This window comes from Macrosteles quadrilineatus, unplaced genomic scaffold, assembly GCF_028750875.1.
Source record: "Macrosteles quadrilineatus isolate MER2022 unplaced genomic scaffold, UCM_ALF_1.0 Scaffold_5__1_contigs__length_97177068, whole genome shotgun sequence".
Classification (NCBI taxonomy): Eukaryota; Metazoa; Arthropoda; class Insecta; order Hemiptera; family Cicadellidae; genus Macrosteles; species Macrosteles quadrilineatus.
In genome coordinates this window covers 58,463,995-58,486,463 of record NW_026542598.1, presented here as the reverse complement: position 1 = coordinate 58,486,463, position 22,469 = coordinate 58,463,995, and the positions used below count along the sequence as shown (strand labels likewise).

The 22,469-nt window shown below is 35.0% G+C and overlaps 1 protein-coding gene across 7 annotated transcripts in view; it reads right to left on the bottom strand.

Moving 5' to 3' along the window:
• Positions 1 to 22,469, bottom strand: part of LOC128993871 (protein phosphatase 1 regulatory subunit 12A-like) — a 96,520-nt gene that overhangs the window by 3,780 nt on the left and 70,271 nt on the right. For all 7 annotated transcript variants that reach the window (XM_054417929.1, XM_054417931.1, XM_054417934.1 and 4 more), the window contains 3 exons: positions 2,657 to 2,746; positions 944 to 1,048; positions 380 to 466 (listed from right to left, as the gene is read on the bottom strand). In XM_054417929.1, coding sequence (XP_054273904.1) covers positions 380 to 466; positions 944 to 1,048; positions 2,657 to 2,746 — 282 coding nt within the window. The remainder of the gene's footprint in view (positions 1 to 379; positions 467 to 943; positions 1,049 to 2,656; positions 2,747 to 22,469) is intronic.

The window sequence follows — 22,469 nt, the reverse complement described above, 5'->3', positions numbered from 1 at the left end:
TCAGTTAACAATTTTACAGTGTATATATTTGTGTGTGTATTTAATCTGTTTGAAGTACTGTTTAACTAATGAATTACTATTTTAGTAAAAAGGAAACAACAAAGTAAATAATCTTAACACTAAAAACACTTTGTTATCAACACTCATTAAAAAGCTAATGCAATTCTAGTATTGTCATGGCAAAATATGTTTTCCTATTTTAATAAAAGTTTTACATTGGCCAGGAAATGCAATTCTTTGACACTGTAGTTGAATAATCATTGTATAATTCCATTCAAAATATAAAACTGCTGCAAATGTTATTAATTGGTTAACACAACAATATTATATTGGGGAAAAAATTTATTGCATTAAAAAAAGTTTAACCATTGAAATTTACCTTGAGTTCTTCTTCCATTTCGGAAAGCTTCCTCTCCAAAGCTCGCCTTTCACGCTTTTCCATTTCTGACATGGAATTTTTTCCAGGCTGGAAAATAAATTGATAATAATATGTACTCAGGACATTAAATAAAAACAAACCGAGATAGCGAAAACTACAATCTAAACTATCTTTACAAGAACAACTTTTCTTTCTAGATTAGGATTTTACTGTCACGATAGAAAAAAACCTATACCGTACATAAGAATGAATGTATATACAATAAGAAGAAAAAAGAGGAGGACTAAATTCAGTTTTGTAAATCTGGTCACATTTTATTTTATATATCGACCAATATATGAAAGGTATTTCAAACTTATCAAAGCCTTTTAGATTTTATGAGTTTTTCTAGCCACATATTTCCAGTTTTATAAGATTAGATGGCAATGTTTAAATTGCAGGTATTAAATTTATACAAACAAAGTGCCATGAAAAATTATTGGCAACAAAAAGGGCTTTTACCTAGGCTTTTGGGGAAACTTTGTTTTAGCCATATAATCAAGAGCATAATAAAACATTACTTACAGAAGCATTTTTTTCTGCTTGCGTTTTGGATTCCTTGAGATCTTCTTCTGTTTTTTTCAATTTCTCCCTTAACCTTTCATTTTCTTGCTGAGATTCTTCATAAAGCTACAAGAACGATTCAAAAATGTAAAGAACAGTATTTACACACTACACATATAACACAGGCATAGTTAATTAGATCATTTTAAACAAGAAAAACACATACAGTAGCCTCCCTCTTATCCGGACCGAGGCCAGTCCGGATGACGGTTTTTTCGGTTAAACCGACGTCCTCAAAAACTCGTTAAAACGGAATGTTGAGATGCATACTGTATACAGTATTTGACTTAAATTTAGGAAAGCATTATATTTAGACACGTCATCACATATCTCAAATCTTTCCCACAAGAACAGTCGTTTCAGTACCGCCCACTTCCTGCCGATCTAGTCTACATGTGCTGATAAAAATTATCCGGTTAAAGAGATGTCATTCCCGCAGGGAGTAGTCCCGTTAAAAGGTGTCCGGATAAGAGGGAGTCTACTGTATAGGAACCTAAAGAACTGCATTCATAATGTAAAACATTTATGTTGTTACTGCTAGGGTGTAATGAACCAATCATTCATTTTTATTAACCATTGTTTTGGGTATTTTGTAAATATAAGACTTGTACGAGGGATGTTCATTCTTCAACCTCAGATCGCTCCGTGCAGACGCTACGCGGGCATGCACTTTAGGCGACTGCGCAGCTCTTGCACTACACACTCCGCCATTGTTGACATTCAGGCATCAGTCGGCTTTGTGCTACAACCACGTAAACATGTCCGCCATTATTGATGCTCTCGCCAATTGTAAATGAAGTGTGATTAGTAGTAGTGATTTAGAGTGTGAGAAGTGTGATTCGTTTTCTACAGGCTGAAGGCCATAGTGCTGCAGAAATCCATCGGAGAATGTGTCGTGTGTATGGGGAAACTTCATGAGTGAGGGTGTTGTGCTGAACGGTGTCAAAAATTTTAAGATGGCCGTAATGATGTGCATGATGAAGGAGGACAAGGATGCAAATTGTCGTTTCAGATGACCAGGTTCAACGAGTTGACAGAATGAGTAATGAAAACCGCAGATCACCATTTATTACTGCTTTGTCTATGGAATTTCCAGAACTTTCAATGTCTGCTTTGTACTCTATTGTTACTGAACGGTTAGGCTACAAAAAACTTTGAGCTCGTTGGGTCCCAAAAATGTTGACGGACGGCCACAAAACTCGACAAATGGTGTCAGCTTTGGAGTTCCTTGAGTGTTGTCGTGATGAAGGAGACAACTTTTTGAAATCAATTGTGACAGGGGATGAAACCGGATTTAATATTACATGACGGAAACAAAAAAAGGTTATTTCCACTATGCTCTAAAATGGCTTACATGCCTAAAAACCTCTGAACTGTTTTAGGCAATCTAACAATGGCGTTAAATGTAACAGGGTTCTTTTTATTTTGACACTAAAGAAATGGTGCACTATGAGTTAGCAGAAAAGAAAAAATAATGTTAGATCGAATAATATTTTGGACATGATGAAAACTGACATTATTTCTATGTGTTGTTATCTAATAAAATAGCCCAAGAAAAGATTACATAAAAAACCAATATATGGAAAATGAGCTAGTATTCATAATTTTTGTTGTAAATTGTCCACAAATTAATTCAAGCGCAATATGAACATACACAGTGTTGGCGAATATTACCTTCTTATAATCGATCTCTCCATTGGCAGTTGCTTCACCATCGGTTGATGAACTTAGCCTTGAAGATCTGCCTGATCTCTCGGTTCCACTCTGCAACACAAACCATTGACTCAGTTCAACATGTTTGTACCTTATAATCAATTATTGATACATTTTTATTCTGACGATTTAACAAAATCTATATAAAAAACCTACAACAATAAGGGGGGACAGAGAGGTGTTCCAAAACCTCTAGAGTCCAATTATCGCTCAACCGTCAATAGGGGAGGGACTGACATTTATGGTAAATGGTGGAGAGGAGGGTCTTGAAAGGTTTTAATCCCAACAAATCTATTTCTAGATATCAATCACTGACAATAGAGTTCAAGTAAGTCGGCGCTAAAATTGATCATCTACGTTGATAACCCACATCACAGGAATATTGGTTGCAAATACACCTAAAGTTCGAATATCAATAAGTACTGTAACCAGAGGTGGATGAGATTGGTTTTTTGGTTAATGTCACAGACAGATCATATTTATCGGTTTTATGAATGATTTGGCAATATAAATGTACTGAAATCTAGGTTCAAAGGATAGTTAGAAAACATATTGTTCTAAACTGGTCAAAGAACCTATAACGAATAAAGAAGTGGCTTCTCTGTAACCAATAGTAAACATGTTAATAAAATTTGGACCTCCTCCTGACAAATAAACTTTAAAAATGCCAATGTAGTAAAAACACAATAAAAATGATGTAGGCCCTACATGAACATTTTCAGAAGTCAAGGTTTGTTTATTGCACACCATTTAGACCGATTTCCACATCATGATTATGAATAACCATAAAAATATTATTTGAGGAAAATTTGAGGAAGGCCATACAAAAACCCTTAAGTTTTGGATATTTTATGTAATAAAATTTTGTTGTATTATATTTTTTGGTTTATGTATATTTGTTGGCTTGGGTATAAAACCATTCTACCTACTTCTGAGTTTGACAATAACAGATTTCTACTCTAAACCAAGCTAAATTGTAGACTAATTACTAAAATTCAACAGCAAAAAGTGGTAAAATAGATAAACCTACCGTAATCAACTGTATATAAAATTAAAATTGATCTTTTAAGCACTTCTAGCAAAATTGTGTGCAAAATTACCCCAAACTGACAATGTAAGAGATAACCCTAAAATGAAATGAAACCTTGAGGTGTGTGTGTAGCACCTCATTTTAAGTGAAAAAATCATTGCAAAATCCAGATGGCTTAAACTTAATCCAGGAACAAACCATGACAATTACTATAATATTTTCAGAGAACTATGGTAATATTATGCCAATCAAAGATGGGCAAATCATATAACTTTTCTAAAGATATTTTAAAATAACTATAAGCACACATATTGTTGCCTATACATATTTCTTAACTAAAATATACACCACAGACTATCAACAAATAATTTCACAAAAAAGCTAAAATTTAAAAATCTACACACAAATTATTGATTTTGAGAAAAAATCTTACAGCATAACCTTCGGAAGTGTCACTCCTGAGTGAGACTGCTGAGGAAGACCTTGACTTGGCTGTGAGTGGTGACGGCTGATGTCTGTTGAAGCTGTTGGAGCGACTAGTCACCTGTCGGGAACTGCCCGATGACTGACGAGTTTTAGAGAATGATGAGTTGGGGGAAGTAGTTCTCATGGAATACGTTGGTGAAGCAGTCCTACCGTTTCCACTTGATTGCAACAGATTGTTTAAGTAAGAGCTAGAATATGAGTTCGGAGACGAAGACAACTTAGAGGACGAGGACGATAAGTTATACGTGCTCGAAGACGGTACCATGAGTCCGCCATAGCCGGACGTTGTTCCACCATAGGTGCTGTATGGAGAATGGTTTGAGTATGGAGAACTATACGAAGATGATGCATAGGGGGAACTGTTGAGGTAGGGAGATGAGGAAGACCCGTAGTTAGATGATGAACCGTAGTTGGATGATCCATAGTTGGATGATCCATAATTCGATGACGGCCCATAATTTGATGATGACGACCCATAATTTGAGGATGAGGGCCCATAGTTTGAGAGGTAGTTTGAGGATGCACCTTGCGCGGCGTACAAACTCCTGGGACGCGAAGAGGGACGTCGCGCGGAGCGATCATGCTGGTGGTAGCTCGACATGCTGTCAATCCACGACTGAGGCACGACGCTGCGTTGAGAGGTAAAAATACACCTGGCACACTGCCCTGCCTGCCCCACGCTCCCACACACACTAACACACACACACTCACACACACGCACAGCGACAACAAACAAGCTGTTCACTATACAGTTAATGACTCTTTGTAATAACTCTCTAATGTCGAGACTCTAATGACTCTAATGACTAATGTCGAGCTACCACCAGCATGATCGCTCCGCGCGACGTCCCTCTTCGCGTCCCAGGAGTTTGTACGCCGCGCAAGGTGCATCCTCAAACTACCTCTCAAACTATGGGCCCTCTTGTAATAATATCTCAATCAGTTAACTTGTCATTAGTAAAATAAAAACTTACGTTTTTCTTGCTGAAAGTCACATGTTTTTCAAGCATTCAAAATAACCTCTCCAGTAAATCACTACTTTTTAATATCATTCTCCTCTGGTTGGATATTTCAAATTGAACACCACAGTATGTAATTTCACTGTTCTGACAGTTTGATTTTTGAACATTCGAAAGTGGATTAATAATTAAAACAGGAAGAAAGGTTGTGCACTTGATCAGAACAAGACCATTTCCTGTTTGGAAACAGGAATCAGGCTACCTCTCCACCTGTTGCTAGCCAACTTGGACCCTGAGCTTCTTATCAGTGACCTGTCAACCATCTCTCTCTCTGTCCTGCCTTCCACCACAACAATGGTTTGTTTACATGACTTATCTGTCTGACTTATTTGTTGAGAACTGTGATAGTGAATGCATTAACTTATTTATGAAATATTTATTCTATTCAATATTTTAATTTTTAATTGAACTGTATTTGGACTGTATTTGAACTGTAGTTTGAACTTATTTTATTTTATAATGAGTAAATGTACTCTAAAGACTTTTAAATATCCATGTGGAGTGTGTGGAAAAAATGCTAATTTTGGGGCAATTTTATGTAATGGTCAATGTGGGAAATGGCATCATTTCAGATGTGTAAACATGTCTTATAATAAAGTAAAAAATATACCATTAGCTGAAAAAAAATTATGGAAATGCCCAATCTGTTCCAATGAAACTACACAAGGAAACACAGCAAACGTTGATCTTAGTCCCACTGCAATAATGGAAGAATCTCCTGATCAATTGGACTGTTCATCTCTGGCTGAAGAAATTAATAAATCAATAATAAATGAAAATGATGAATTGCGTGAAGAGCTTTTTAAGGCCAAAAATGAAAACTCTCTATATGTTTTAGAACTTGAAGACAAAATAAAAGAAATGGAGGAGAATCTTGAGTCGCAAAAGAAGCTGCTTAGTGATACAGAGGATAATTTTACTCAGCAATTAAAATTTTTAGAAAGTAAATTGGAGAAAGAAAAGTTAGCTAACATAAATCTTTTGTCACAGATGGAAGAAGATATCAAAGCTAAAACTATAGTAAATCACATGCAACCAAAACCATGCAAAGCATGCACAATATATAAAGAAGAGACTAAAAAAATGCTGGAATCCATGAGGAAATTAGAAACTATAATTAAATGTCTTGAAAAAGAAAATAAAGCTAAAACTGATAAGTTAAGTCAAATAGAATCACAAAAATCTCCATGTTTACGTTGTTTTCCACCTCTTGGCACTCCTACGTTCCTAGAAACATCACCTTCTGCTAAAACACGACAGCGAGTAACTCCAACTAGATCAACAAAAAACTTACTAACCAACAATCCGTCTGAGCCTCAAGAGAGTATTTTTGTCAACGGTAATAACTTAATATCATCACCAGCTCACAATTTTATTATACCTTGTGAAAATTCTTTTGAAATTTTATCTTCTGACACTTTCAATGATGAACAATCCAATGGGGATCTTCTACCTAGTAAGAAAAAAAATTACACAAGTAACATCACCAATAAGAAACAGAAGCCTAGGCCTAGTTCAAATAGACACACCTCAGTAAAATTACCGTCTGTTGTAATTCATCCATTAAAACTTGTCATACTTGCTGACAGTCATGGAAAGAATTTAAGTAATTTAGTACACCAACGGACAACTGCTAATGTTTGTTCATATGTCAGATCTGGGGCAAAGTTTGACAGAGTTACTGAAGAGGTCAAACAACTTTCTGGAGACTTGTCTAAAGATGACTATCTACTGGTAATAGCTGGTACAAATAATGTTGACAGTGCTGGAGAAATGCAACTTATGGAGGATGTAAATAGATTAATCCACAACTCTACCCACACCAATTTGATTCTTGCAACACTGCCTATGAGACATGACCAGCCGCAGTTGGACTTGAAAATTTCACATTTTAACTCTGAAATAGAAAACACAGCCAATGAAAACAAAATACAAATTCTTCCCCTCCACTTACTTCCCCGACATTTATACACCACTCATGGGATGCACTTCAATAGGAAAGGTAAAGCTAAAGTTGCAGACATGGTTGCAAAACTGCTAATTAGGAAGAAGCAAAATGAACCCTCAAAGCACTCTTTTAACTCTAAAGCAGTGGTGGTAGATCAAGGTATCGAGTTAGTTGAAGAACACATGAGCCAAGTTATAGACCGCTACAAACATGACTCTTCTGTAGGTTTTGCTCACACTATATCGAGCGACCTTGACCATGCCAGAAATATGACAGCTGGTGTTGCTGTTGTCTTCAAAAACAAGTTTGGTAGACCACGTCCCTGCGATTTTATTGCAGACAAACTCACCTGTCAGAATGTAAATCAAGGCGCTTTTGTTTACAGCCTGGTTACCAAACCGATGTATAGTGGGAAACCAAAAAAAGACGACTACAATGAAGCCTTTTCTCAACTCACACGGGATTTTAAAGCAAAAGGACTAAAAACATTAATCTGCTCCCCCATGGGTTGTGTGAGGGATCTTATTGCACCAGAACACTTTATCAAAAAAATTATGGATTTTCGTCAAGAAACAGGGGCTGCAGTGTTCATCGTGAGCTACAATCAAAGATCACAAAGAGAGCTAAGACGGGGACTATCACATGGCGAATTCCAATTGAAACTAGATGTTCTGATAAAGGAATACAGTTTGAAGAACTCAGCTGATGATACAGTTACCATCACCCCCACTCCACAATCGGGAACTGATGCTAACATCTACACTCCTTGTGGGACTCACGAGGTTGACGTCAACACGCCCACCACACCACCCGAGGTTGAGGTCAACACGCCCACTACACCACCCGAGGTTGAGGTCAACACGCCCACCACACCACCTGAGGTTGAGGTCACCACGCCCACCACACCACCCGAGGTTGAGGTCAACACGCCCACTACACCACCCGAGGTTGAGGTCACCACGCCCACCACACCACCTGAGGTTGAGGTCAGCACCCCTACCCTACGAGAGGTTGATGTTGACAACTCCTCTAATGAATCTCTAAACCAGTCAGCCATTGAAGTGTCCAATCTAAGTGAGAGTGAAGTTATTCCCCAGAAGTGTAGTGTTGACCGCGCTGCCAGTGTGTCATTTGCTCCCGTGGATCCAAATAGGCCTAAGAATAATGTTTAGCCTTAATAAGACTGCCAAGCAAGAACCACAAAAAGAACCATCAATTTTAAATGTAAATCCTTCACTCTTGTTTCTAAATATCCAAGGCTTAAAAAATAAAACATCGATTTTAGAGTCATTTGTACTTAGGAATAATATCTCCGCTATTGGTCTAACTGAACATTGGTTAAAAACAGAAGAGGTTGCTTTAGCTTATCCTGATGGTTTTTGTTGTGGTAGTGCTTACTGCAGAACTGATCATATAAGGGGGGGCTCTTTAGTTTTCACTAAAAATTCTTTGCAGGTTAAAATGTGTGATTTGGATCAGTTTTGTTCTGAAATGAGTTTAGAAGCAGCAGCGGTCTTTATCGAGGATTTTAAATTAATTTTCGTCTCTGTCTACCACTCACCTTCGGGCAACCCTGTGGTTTTTCTTGAAAATTTTGATAAATTATTAACTCATCTCTCTCGTTGGACTAATTATGTTTCAATCATCGGAGGAGACTTTAATAAAAGTTTTGACTTGACTCAAAACAACTACCTCTCTAAACAATTTCTTAATATACTACGCCAGCACAATTTTCACTTCTTAAATCACTCCCCCACTCGAGGCAACAATTGCCTGGACAATGTATTAACAAATTGTAGTAAAAACGCAAATATAAGCTGTAAAGTATTTGATTTCCCCTTCTCTGACCATAATGGTCTTCTAATTAATTTGACTTTGAATTTGGATAAGGATTGTGTTAATCAATATGCTGCTTTAAACTCTTTTTCTAAAGTAATTTTGCCAAAAGATTCGGTTGGTTTATTAGTAGAAAAGCTTGGCACTTATGATTGGATACAAGTGTTTAATTGTATAAATTCAACAGCAGAAGATACGTTCAGAGTTTTTTTCAAAGTTTTAAAAGATAACATTTCTTATTTTTCTAAAGTAATAAAAATTCAAACTGAAAATTCGAAAAAAAATAATTGTAATGCTTGGTATAATAGTGAGTTAAGAGTTATGAAAGAAAGATTAATTTTTCTAGATAAAATAGTAAAAAATAGTCAAAGCGTTTCAAATGAAACAAAACAAGCATATAATGGGTTAAAAAATCAATATAAGCATTCAATTAAGAAGGCCAAAATAGAATATAACACAAATCTCATAGAAAAAAGTAATAACAAATGTAAAACTGCCTGGCAAATCATTAAAACCAGTAGCAATTCTTTATTCAATACAAAAAAACCCAAAATATCTCCTGATGTTTTCAATACATTTTTCATTGAATCAATTGAAAACATAAAAATGAAAATTGTTAGTAATGCTTACAGTTCAAAAGATTTAGTTAATAATTCTTCCATTACTCCTGTACCTTTTTTCTGGAATTTTATCACACCTAATGATCTAATAAAAGCCACAAAAAAACTAAAAAACTCTAGCAGTAATGATGTTTATCTCATGTCTAATAGTTTGCTTAAACAGATTATTGGTAATCTAGCTGAACCTCTATCTTACTGCTTTAATCTCTGTCTCCTTGAGGGTGTCTTTCCAGATGAATTAAAGGTCACCAGAGTCTGTCCCATTTTTAAAAAAGGTAAAAAAGATATTCCAGAAAGTTATCGCCCAATATCAATCATTCCTGTAGTATCAAAATTGTTTGAAATCATGGTTTTTGACCAGCTGAATTCTTTTTTTGAAAGAAACAACTTTTTAAGTGTATCACAATTTGGATTTAGAAAGGGCAAGTGTACATCAGACGCAATAGATAAATTGATTAATGAGGTACTAATGGTCTTTGAGAGGAAGTCACTTGCTCAGGCCACTTTTTGCGACCTGAGTAGGGCTTTCGATTGTGTTGACCATGATGACCTAATAATGAAATTAAGTTTTTATGGTATCAACGGATCTCCACTTTCTTTTTTCAAATCATACTTAAACAATAGAATACAAAAAGTCAATATTGATGGAGAATGGTCCCAAGAATTAAAAATGAAATATGGCGTGCCTCAGGGATCTGTTCTAGGTCCTCTATTATTTTTAATTTGTATTAACGACCTCCCAGAATGTATAACCAGTAAAACTTATTTGTATGCAGATGATACAACATTTTTAAATATTAATCCCGATCTTAAACAACTTCAAGAGTTAGCTCAAAACTCAATCAATGAAGCTTCTATTTGGTTTGAATCAAACGGCTTCCTCTTAAACAAAGATAAAACTCAAAAAATTGTTTTTAGCCTTAGACCCTGTGAATCAAATATGTTGGATGGTTATGTAGACAATGTTAAATTTCTTGGTATTTATCTGGATAAGACCCTTTCTTGGGGAGATCATATAGATTACATAAGTTCTAAGCTTTCAAGGGTAATTTGTCTTATAACTAAACTAATACATTGTATAGATCAAAATTATATTAAAACAGCCTACTTTGCTTATTTCCAATCCATTTTCAGATACAATATTATCTTTTACGGAAATTGCAGTAGGATAGAGGAAATTTTAGTCTTACAAAAGAAGTTAGTTAGAATCATATCTTGTGAACCCCAACAGGAACACTGTAAACCCCTGTTCATTCAGCTACAAATTCCAACAGTAATTAACATTTATATATTTGACTCTGTATCATATATTCTAAAAAATCCCAACCTTATCAAACAAAATTCTCATGTTCATAATACAAGGAATAAAAACGTTGCTACCATAGATTTTTTTAGACTGTCTAAAACTCTTAAAAGTCATATTGTAATCTCACTAAAAATATACAACAAGCTAATACATTTAATAACAAAATATCCTAATAAAACTTTTAAATCTAAATTCTACAAATGGCTTTTGAACAACCCTTTTTATTCTCTAAAAGATTTTTTTGAAATGCCTTTTATTAATTTTTAAGTAGGAGCTAGCAAATTTATCAAATTACTGTTGGATTTAGTTGGTTATGGGGTTTAATAACTTTCATTATTCTAAATGCCTTGCATTTTTCTGAACAATAAGATTATTTGGTTGTAATATTAAAGTATGTATTGTAACATGTCTCCTTGTGTGTAGTATTCTTGTAAATATTGTATATTGTATTCATGCTAGTTTATAGTTTAGTTAGTATATTGACTATGCTAGTTTTAGCAGTTTTTCGGACATTGTCAATAATTTGTATAAATTCACAAGACAATAAACACATTTCATTTCATTTCATTTCATTTCATTTCATTTCATTTCATTTCATTTCATTTCATTTCATTTCAATAAAATGCAAAATTTGTAAAAATATAAATTTTAAATGGATGTTTAATGTAGACTATTATAACTTAAAATTATATTTATTACACACTTTTACTAGACTCTGAGAGATAGACCTTCTATTACAGTACCTAATTATATGTTATTTGTGATAGGCCCCTTAACACCAAAACCTAACAAACTAAGTATAGTACAAATAAGGAGTTACACTTATACTAATTGTTTACTATACGAATTGATACATTCAGTGTTGCAAATTGAAACCACAAAAAATATAAACTTCTTAATCACCATTTCATGAAAAATGAATAATTTAATTTCAGGAATAAACCACTTATGATTCGGGGGGCCACCAGTTGACCGACAAGATACTTGGTCGTCTTGCCACTAGACCGTCTTTTTTAATTAAATAGATAAATACTGAAAACCAGTACGTCGACAAGTTATTTCATCGTCAGTCCAGTTGACCGGCCTGTAAATCTAAATTATTATATACGAGAAACCAACTTGTCGTCAGTTCTCCCGACCGACTTACCACTTGCTCGTCTTTTAGGTGGGGATGTGTTGAGCGGCAGTGCCAGCGGCGCGCGCAGCTGTGGAGGGCACTGCAGGCGTACCAACTTCTGTATCTTGTAGCGGCGGTTTTCATTCCGACGATTTTCAGCTATCACAATGCAGCGGACTAGCGAGGTTCTTATTACGTGTAATTGTTTGTTTCTCAATCGATATTTTGTTATACACAGTACAGTGAATATAAATAGGCCTATATTAGTTTACTTCAATGAAATAAATGTTTTATTTAGTTAAATAAATAAAAATACGCCGATTGAACAAATAAAATTGTTACAGACAACAGGAAGTCCTTAATATGATCAAAAAAGTGTTTATCTTTATTAAAAAATTACTGAAATTTGTAAACTTACTGCTGGCGACAAGGGTGGTGCCATACATAGGTTTATCAATAAATAAGATAAACATGGACAACCTTATACAGCTATAAGTCAGGAAACATTTGTAGAAACATTAAAAAGCAATACCAATTTATGAAATATGATAAAATATTTACAGGAAATGTTGATTACTGTATATACATCGTGAGTATCTCCAGCAGTTACACACTGGTGATCTTTGAGTTGACTCTTTTAAACTCATTGATTATTACTTTTTTTCGTTTTGAAATAAATTCTGTAATACTTTGAAATTGCTCGAATTCGAGCAACATGTACACGAGTTTGAATATTAAATTAACTAACATATTTATGTAATAGGAGGGTCAAATATTGTTAACAGTGGTGAGGTAACTACCGTTACATTTATTCAATTGAGAGATAAATACAAATTGATAATACCGGTTATTTAAAGCTTTGTTGTCTATTTTTCCCTCTCTTAAAAAAATAAAATAAAGAATGAATTTAGACTTTTGGTGACATTAGTTTGTACTATTTCTCCTTAAATGACACTGCTGTATTGGTAAGCAATAGTTATCTCGGTAAACTATTTATTTGCTGGAAGTGCACAGTGTGCTACTTAGCCTGAGAAACATCTTTTGTTTTATGATTTTGTTGTAGGCCTATTGAAAACCTTGTCTAGAAAGAATTCCCATTGCCTGTGTTACCGGGGAGAAGTTTTTCTTAGTAAAGTCTGTAGACGTCTTCGGTTTTACACAGAAACATGTAATTATAATTGAAGAAGTACATGTTTTATCCTCTCACGTTGTTGCGTGGACAATACTATGGTGATTCAATTCTGTGTACTTCAATTGTCTAACTGGCCCTAACTGACGCATCCTTGTTTTTTTTTTTTTTTTTACTAAATAATGTAGTCTTTACTTCCGTGGATCTTTGCGTTTTATTGTGTAACTGTCCTCAAGTAAGTCTGTGTTCTGAGTAAGTACTTCAAATGCACGGCACTACTGTATATTCAGATTTTCTAATGAACTATCATAGATAAAAGGAGTATAGACATGTATGTATGACAGAGTATGTCTACTCCTTTTATCTCTGGTACTATTTCCAAGTTCATCTGGACGACCCTGCAAATCGTTTCTAGTAAAAAAAATTTTATTTGGTTTATGTTTATGAACTTGTATGAGTGTTGTTAACTAAAGCTAAATTCACATCAAATTAATTAATTTAATTTATTTTAATAGTAGGCTATTTCTAATTAATTTCAGTTTTAAGAACATATAGTAAATAAATCCTTGTTGAAACGGCTGTACTATCCATGCAATTATTGTCAAACTATATGTTCAAAGATTCCTGGACGGCAATGTTATAATACTAGTTGGAGCAGAGGTACTGGATCTAGGGTTAATACAGTTTTGTGACGTGTAAGGTATATCACTGCAGAAGTAGTTAGCTCAAGAATTATGACGCGGATGACAAAGATTGGTAGCTTTTGCTATAATTATAAAAAAAAAACCAAGTACATAAAATCATTCACAGTTTTTTTTCACAGTCTATTGAATAGCCTGCAGTTAAGTTCACTCGAATGAAGAATATAGACGTGGCCAGAGTTCCAAACGATTTAAGTAACAACTGTTTACATGAACTATCCTATATGTAAGTTTTTTTTTATAGTGTGCAATGTACTTATTGAATTTTCATTAGTAATATATCATGGCTATATCGTTTATGTAAAAGTATCAAAAGATAGTAAAACGAAAACGAAACAATCAACCAAGACCAGTGACCGAAACAAGTGTCGAGCTGGCGGCGCCGCGCCTACCTCGGGATTCCCCGAGGGCAATAATTCATCTTTGAAGTAACACCGGTAACACTGACTCACTGGCCGACACGGATACCCGCCTACCACCCCCTTTGTGTCGTCACCCTATGACCACCGGTCGGTCGGCCACCCATCCAAGGAAACTCTAGACATCGGCGGCTCTTTGTCGTTCGTTGACCAGCGTATTTTCTAGAGTTGAATGTATACCCTCACTCACACCAGGGAATAAGTAAACTGTAGTAGTTTTCTTGTTTATGAAAATATTTGCATTAAATTAGAAAAAAATCATTTATTTATTTATAAAATGTTATTATTTTACAAAAAAAACACACTTTTACCCTCCCTGTTGCAGCAAACCTAAGTACTTGTTAAACTTATTCTATTTAAATATGGAATAACTGTGATATTTTCAAAAAGTCATTTTAGTGTAAATCCAATCAGGCAAATAGAAATTTGCTTAGTCTGCAGGTTTGTTGCGGTGGGGGTATATTTCGTCATAAACTCTTTTGCCACTTAAGAGTCTTCAATAGTAAAGTGGCAACTAAAACGCGACTCCTGCGACCCAATTCTGGCGGCGCTCTAGAACTATCCGAAGGCCTTTTCCGGTATTACGCGTGCCGCATCACACAAGTAGTTTTCCCGCGCCCCTATTCAAACGCTTGTAGGCGAAGAAAAAGAAAGCGAGTTGACGACCGAGGCTAGGTCGACCCGATCGACTTCGACAGCTGTTTTACTGTCTCTCTCCCTCTCTCTCTCTGTCTTTGGATGTGTAGGGTTGGCGAGGGTTGTAAAATTGCTGAAAGTGAAAGGGACGTGGCTGGCGCTACGTTCCTAGTTTTTGGCCTCTTGATGCTAACACTGGGTCGGCTACTCGAGATCAAACAACAGCGTGTGTTTAGTACAAAATTGGGTCCACAGTCACATCTATACTTATTTAATACGCAAGCAGGATTTTTGTGACAATTATTCCTCCGAAACTACTGAACCTATTGACATGTTTTTGGTGTCATTGGAAAGAGCGTAACGTGAAGTTGTGCAGGAAACTTTCTTTTTAGGTAAATAATTAGAGAGTGAGGCCCTGGGACCCTTTAAAGTTTCGTATTTCTCCATAAGATTAACACCGGAAACAAACATTGTTTTGAAACTCCAGCTGTTGTCAGGAATTAAATATTAATAATTAATTGCTCCCCATGGAAGCATGAGAGTTCTGTAGAGTTTGTAGCCTACACCTTATTGTCTACAAATTGGCTAAATAACTTAGGTACAGTACATTATAAAAGCTGACAGACTTTTTATTTTGACTTAAATTGTAAGCTTACCATTTCCCGTCCATGGGCAGTTTGATAGTTAAAAAATAACCCTTTAAACTGGAATAGGACTGTTATGTAAATTGTGAGTATTTCCATTAGTTAATAATCTTTTAGTTGACTCTTTTAAAATCATCGGAAATTATGACTGTTATTAGTTTTTTAACAAGTAATTTGTTTATATGTAACTCCTGTACTTCTTTGCAATTGCTCGATTTCGAGCAACATGTACACTAGTTAAGCTATAATTTTATACAATAGCTAAGATATTCCACATTCCAACCAAATATCTGGCCGAAAGTAGTTTTTGATTGCATTTCAATTGAATAATTTGTAACGAATCGAATTAAACCACGAATCGGACATACCATGACCCGTATGTCAAAATGTATGTTTTAATAGGTGAGGAATCCGATTATGGTATTTTTAAACTTTCGAAAATGTATGGTTTAGGCTGTAGAGATAAAATTACGGTGAAAATCAAATATATAATTGAAACGATTTTTTGTGTTGAAATTCTAAAATAAAATTCTTAACTCCTACCCCAAAATATACCGATTCATAATGTTTATTACAACTATGATCGATAATGTAGCCATAAGGTCGATACAAATTCTTATATTTCGCGCGACGAATATGAAAATATATAGGTTTTTATTAAGGAACGGATTGTACAAATATATTGATCCGTATGTCGAAATGTATGTTTTAGTAGGTGGGGAATACGATTTTGGTATTTTCAAAGTTTCGAAAATGTATGGTTTAAGCTGTAGAGAGAAAATTACGGAGAAAATCAAATATTGATTTTAAAAGATTTTTTTGTGTTGAAATTCAAATATAAAATTCTTAACTCCTACCCCAAAATATGCCGATTCATAATGTTTATTACAACTATGATCGATAATGTAGCCATAAGGTCGATACAAATTCTTATATTTCGCGCGACGAATATGAAAATATATAGGTTTTTATTAAGGAACGGATTGTACAAATATATTGATCCGTATGTCGAAATGTATGTTTTAGTAGGTGGGGAATATGATTTTGGTATTTTCAAAGTTTCGAAAATGTATGGTTTAAGCTGTAGAGAGAAAATTACGGAGAAAATCAAATATTGATTTTAAAAGATTTTTTTGTGTTGAAATTCAAATATAAAATTCTTAACTCCTACCCCAAAATATGCCGATTCATAATGTTTATTACAACTAACTATGATCGAAATTTAAACTGTGTCTATTTAAACTGTGCGTGATACAATGATGATAATATCTTACTTTTGTCATTTTTGGCTAAGCCACTACGGATGATTATTGTCATGATTGTAATACTCTGTTTATTTCTTATGTACTGTAAAATATTCATGGCAGCTTCACCGCAGGTGAAGCCTTGGGTTGTATTTACTATGCCATTAGATAAGCTAATACGATAAAAATCAATGGCAGCGTTATTAAGAAATGTAAGCATTTCAAGTTGATCGAATAGTGGAACTAATTATGTGGAATGTTTGCTGAATAGCATTAGACACTGTGACGTTTGACTTATTTCCAAAGTCAACGAACTCTGATAACCAGTGCAAATTTTAATCCAATATACCATGTGGTCCTATTGTGGTTTAATGTCAAATGCTCTTTCATTTTCAAGATGAGCTCGCTCGCATCAATCAAACACGTCCTGGTTGATGTTCGTGTACTACGCTCAATCCGGATATTGTGGCTACACAAATGCCAATAAAAATAATCAATTATAATCAGCTATTCGCTTAGTTAATTTTGAAATATTTAAATTGTTCAGATCAGTCAAATTGACAACAAAAATTGCGTTGTAAAAACTCACTATGACATATTGCTGATGAAGGTATGCGAAGGGGTGGCAAGGTCATCCAACGCGGCTTCTCTTTCATCTACGCAGTTCTAGGCTTCTCTGGACTTCCCCAATACTTTCGTTCTCACGCCGATGAAGGACAGGTCAGGTTGATTGGAAATGGAAAGAAGTTGTAAAAGGTGCTTGTCATATTTATGATAGTCTCTATTCATTTAGGGCTTATAAGGGTGTTGTTAAGTTAGGGAAAGCAGACGCGATGGCGTTCTTTTGAAGATATTGACCGCCCTAGTGGCAAGTCCCGCACCCGTGGACTTTCCCCAAGACTTTGGTTCTCACAGTGATGTACGTCCAGAGAATTGTGAATTAAAACTGATTTATATAAGTTCCTCGTTATTTTTACGATAGTACCTTACCTATTCAGTGAAAGTTTTTAGGGGTGTTCTTAAGTAAGAGAATAGGGATGACAGACACGGTGGCGTTCTTTAGAAGTGGTAGGTCCCGCTCCCGTCAACTTAAATATTTGAAGGGTTTGGTTTTTTTTTGAGCAAATATAAGCATTAGTCAATTATATAAGGCAAGGACTATACAGATCTTAGCATACACAGCATATACAGCATATACAGACATTATTTTCTTCCGCGTTCTCTTCCCATTGCGATTACTTATATAGTTAAGTATTTTTTGTTTTACTTGCGATATCAGTAATGCTCCATATTTATTATGTTGCCAATTTATTGTTAATTTGTATTTTTCAAGTTTCTATGTTAGTTTTACCTGATATTCTCACAGCAATGGCCTTTTCGAACAGAAACAAGTAATACTGGCACGGGCTTGGAAATATGTTTCAAATCAGGCGAAAGTACTTGGAATCACACGATTAGCCGACATTTATGTTATAGAAAGGATTTCATGTGTTCTAAATAACAATCTCTCTAGACATCGCCAGAAGTTCTTTTACCATCCATGCGATTCGGGCAACTTTGTCTAGCGATCCTTTAAGCTCGTGATACCCAACATCTGTTGACCGTTATTAAGTCACTGGTATCGCGGTTGGTTAGTAAGTATTCCTTTGGTTAGTAATACATCATAAAACCCAAATACATTAAATAATCAACGCTCAATAGCATTCATAGGAATGCCCTTTTCCTTTGTATTGTATTTTGTAATTTGTTACTCTAGTATAGACTAGTTGTTTCCAGTTAATATTATATACAGTACCTATTTAAAAATCATTAAAAAATTTTAATTACCTTATAACTTCTCAATACAAAAAAAGGAAGAATTTTAAGCGCTTAACTTTTAACTAACCGTAAATAAAAATCTTAAGCTCAATACTGTTTTAATAAAGTTTTTAACAGAGTAGGCTTAGAATACTGACTGACAGACCAGTTAAAATGTTCATCTTACTTTTAAAATGTTAAATAAGAAACTCTTCACATACCATGTCTTTTTGTAAACACTCTAACGTCTTCAGCCAAATGGCCTTGGTTTCGTTGTTCTTTAACCATTATTTTTAGATCATCAAAAGCGCGGCATCTTGAAATTGTTACGTACAATTCCCCATGCTGTAAGCAGGGGATGCAGCTCTAGCAGATAAAGACCAAATTTTCGAGGACGAATTTTAGAGGAACACTCGTTTTCCAGCTGAACTTCAAGTAATAATTTCAAGACTTCATCATTCATAACTTTCGCCATTAATCTGGTTCTATTAACCAGTCCTTTTTTTGGATTTAATTTTCTTAGTAAAATTACAATTACACCTTTTTTGACATAACTTGCGAGGAGGTAAACCACTTGGTGCTAAAGTGTGAAGAAATTCATCAGGCACATGTATCTGGTCTCCCTCTTCTTGAATCAAAGTGTCCACTGAGTAGTAAAATCGGCTGTCATCATTTAGTTGCTCAACTATTTTATTATTTATTTCGTCACAAAGCCAAAACAATCACCTTTCCACCAAAAGGCTTTTCTTGGTCTTCTCTTCTGGCAATATATCGCAGTAATCTTTTTACAGACGATAAAGCTTACTAATATAGACATATGACCTTCATCCCATGGTATTTCTTTACAATTCCTGATATAAATCTCCCTACCACTCTGAATGAAACTGCAAAAATAAACTATCCCATTTCATCAGTCATCCTTGTATTGGAAAGTCAACTGATAAATAAACAGGAAAAGTAAATATTTAAAGAGGTTATTTTTATAAAGACAGATGTTTTTTTAGAAATGAATTATATGTTTGATAAACTTAACTAAATGTTCACTTATCTATCTATATATTAATAGGCAAGCATGTTTCTTTAAAACCTTTTTTCTCAGCTCGTGTTCATCGTAGGGAAAATCTACGCATACCGTTAGAAAACTATTTTCCTGTAGGTGTGCAGAATCCCTTTATAAATTTAAATAGGCTCAAAGATAAGCACAAAAAATGAGTTTAAAAATTTGAAAATATTAACATGGATCTTATGCGTTGCCATGCTGGTAACGAAAATAACAACGAAATATAAACAGAAAACCAAAACAAATGGAAGAAACTCAAATCACATGTTTTATTTACAGTGTGGGGTGAAAATAGATAAGTGAGTACATTACGTATTTTTGGTCGAGTTTCGACCACTGGACGACCTCTCGTATTTAAAAATACAAGGTAGCTTTAAAGTCCGATGGGCCGTGAGAGGTCAGCGCCCTTATATACAAACAATGCAGGGGTGAGGAAAGAGAAAGTCCAGTCAGCTGCTTTGGAATGCAGTGGTCCTGTCTGTGGAAGGGCAGTGACGGCCATTATAAACACACCAAGCACTGATGGGTAGGAAGGGAGAATGTTTGTTTAGTGATTGATATATCATCTCAAGTGTCAAAATATTGTCTTCACTTGATGTTGATGTTCATTATCTGACAAGTTTAAGGTCATTTGTTTCTGTTGTAGTAGTGTAAAAATGTGACAATGTTTGATTACAACACAAGTACCAGGAGAGCTTACTCGAGGTGGCAGGTTATTTCATATGTAGCGATGCATATTTGGCTAAATACACTCTCGCCAATTCAGTGAATACAAAAAGACTATTTAAATGCCTATCGTATTTCGTATTCGTATTTCAGGAGAAGACCTCTTGTTCATCTTTACATGCAAACACTACGTAAAATATCTTCTGGGCCGTGACGGACAGACAGACAGAAATTGAGAAAAAACATTAAAAGTTTTTTAATGTATAAACGCAAAAATAACAGAAAATATGTCATTCTGAACAGTGTACAGACAAAACTCTAATTTTATTTGCAGATATTTTATATACAGCACCATTTGATTAACTGTATTTTTTCACTTCTATAACAGATTTCGTTTCTCATGACGCTTGATGAACGACTTATACACCTAATAACAACTTACTTAAATAGGCAATCCTAACGAACTACTGTTGCAGTAAACTTAACTGTTACACATGTTTGAAATTTACAACATCTTGCATAATTACAATACTTTGTGCCTGTTGGCTACTATGAATCGTTTGGATTAATTTAAGATATTAAACTTTTTTGATATAGGCCTACACAAGGTAAATTGACCTCCATGTTACCCAAAATTATACACAGGTCCTATATATATACTAGTGTACATGTTGCTCAAATTCAAGCAATTGCAAAGTATTACAGGGGTTATTTCAAAACCAATAACAGTCATATTTAAAAAAGTTTAACTCAAAGTTTAAAATGAGTTTAAAAAGAGTCAACTCAAATATTACCATTGTGTAACTCAGACCCTGATTACCTAAATCCCTGATCTTCGTTATTGATAAACCTAAAGCATTCCGGCTGGTTTTCTCCTTCTCAAAATGCCTCGCTGTACAGGCAACACATGTCATTGATAGAGGGTCAAATTGAGAACGAAAAGTCTTTTAGGGGTAGTGTTAGCTCGCATTCGTAACCTAATAGTTGAGATTGTCCAGGGTCAGGTGCTGACGTGTAAGCCTCCTTTCTATGTTTTGTTGTTGTCGCGTCGGAGGCATTTAAAAGAAAAAAACAACAAATAAACAAATTATAGCTACACAAAACAACGCTAAATGCACAAATTTAAGTTACAATCATGCTAACACGATCCGTCATAGCGACACAAAGCAACGATAAATATATAAATTCAAGATACAACCATACTAACACGGTCCGTTTTCGTTTTGGGGGTTATGTTTACACAAACTCAAATAGTAAATAAATTTACTCAATGCGTTTCATTGAATCGAAAAATAAATAACAGCAATTAAATTATACAGCTGATCAAAATGTAAACAATTATGTTCTTCATAAGGATAACATGGGAACTTTCAAAGCCACTGGGGCAGAACCCAAGGGACTTTGTAAAAAATGTAAGGCCAGTTGGCAAATCTACGCGACACGCTCTTTCCAATGAGATGTCAATGGATAAAATCGGTTAAGAAATGGCGGAGGAGTTCAACCGACAAAGTTTCATGTAGCGTATTAATTATATATATATATATATATATATATATATATATATATTATATATATATTATTATATATATTACCACACTACAAATGTAATTCTACAATATACGGTACTTAGTTTTATCCAAACAAACGATCAAAACCCCCTAATGATATTGTTATTTGATTCAATAGTCAATGCACATAAGCGAGTCTTATCTTTCAAAGCAGATTAAATAATACAAAGGCAGAGGAATGCGCGAGAACGAGGTCACTTCACGGTTGCTATAGAAACGACGAAACTATCCATTAGAATTGCGCGCCAACGTCAACTAAACTCCAGACTGTATAAACACGCCGAGTGTGTAGTGTTCGACGGAGCTAGGCTACTTTCAGTTGGCAAGACTGGCTTCTAGCCTCGAGCGACGTGGTTCAACCACGAGAAGCGCCTCAAACTCCTGGGTAATCCCCGGTTAGCTCCTCCCACTCTGCCCCCTATCCCCACCTAAAAGACGAGCAAGTGGTAAGTCGGTCGGGTCGATTGACGACAAGTTGGTTTCTCGTATATAATAATTTAGTTTTACAGGCCGGTCAACTGGAATGACGATGAAATAACTTGTCGACG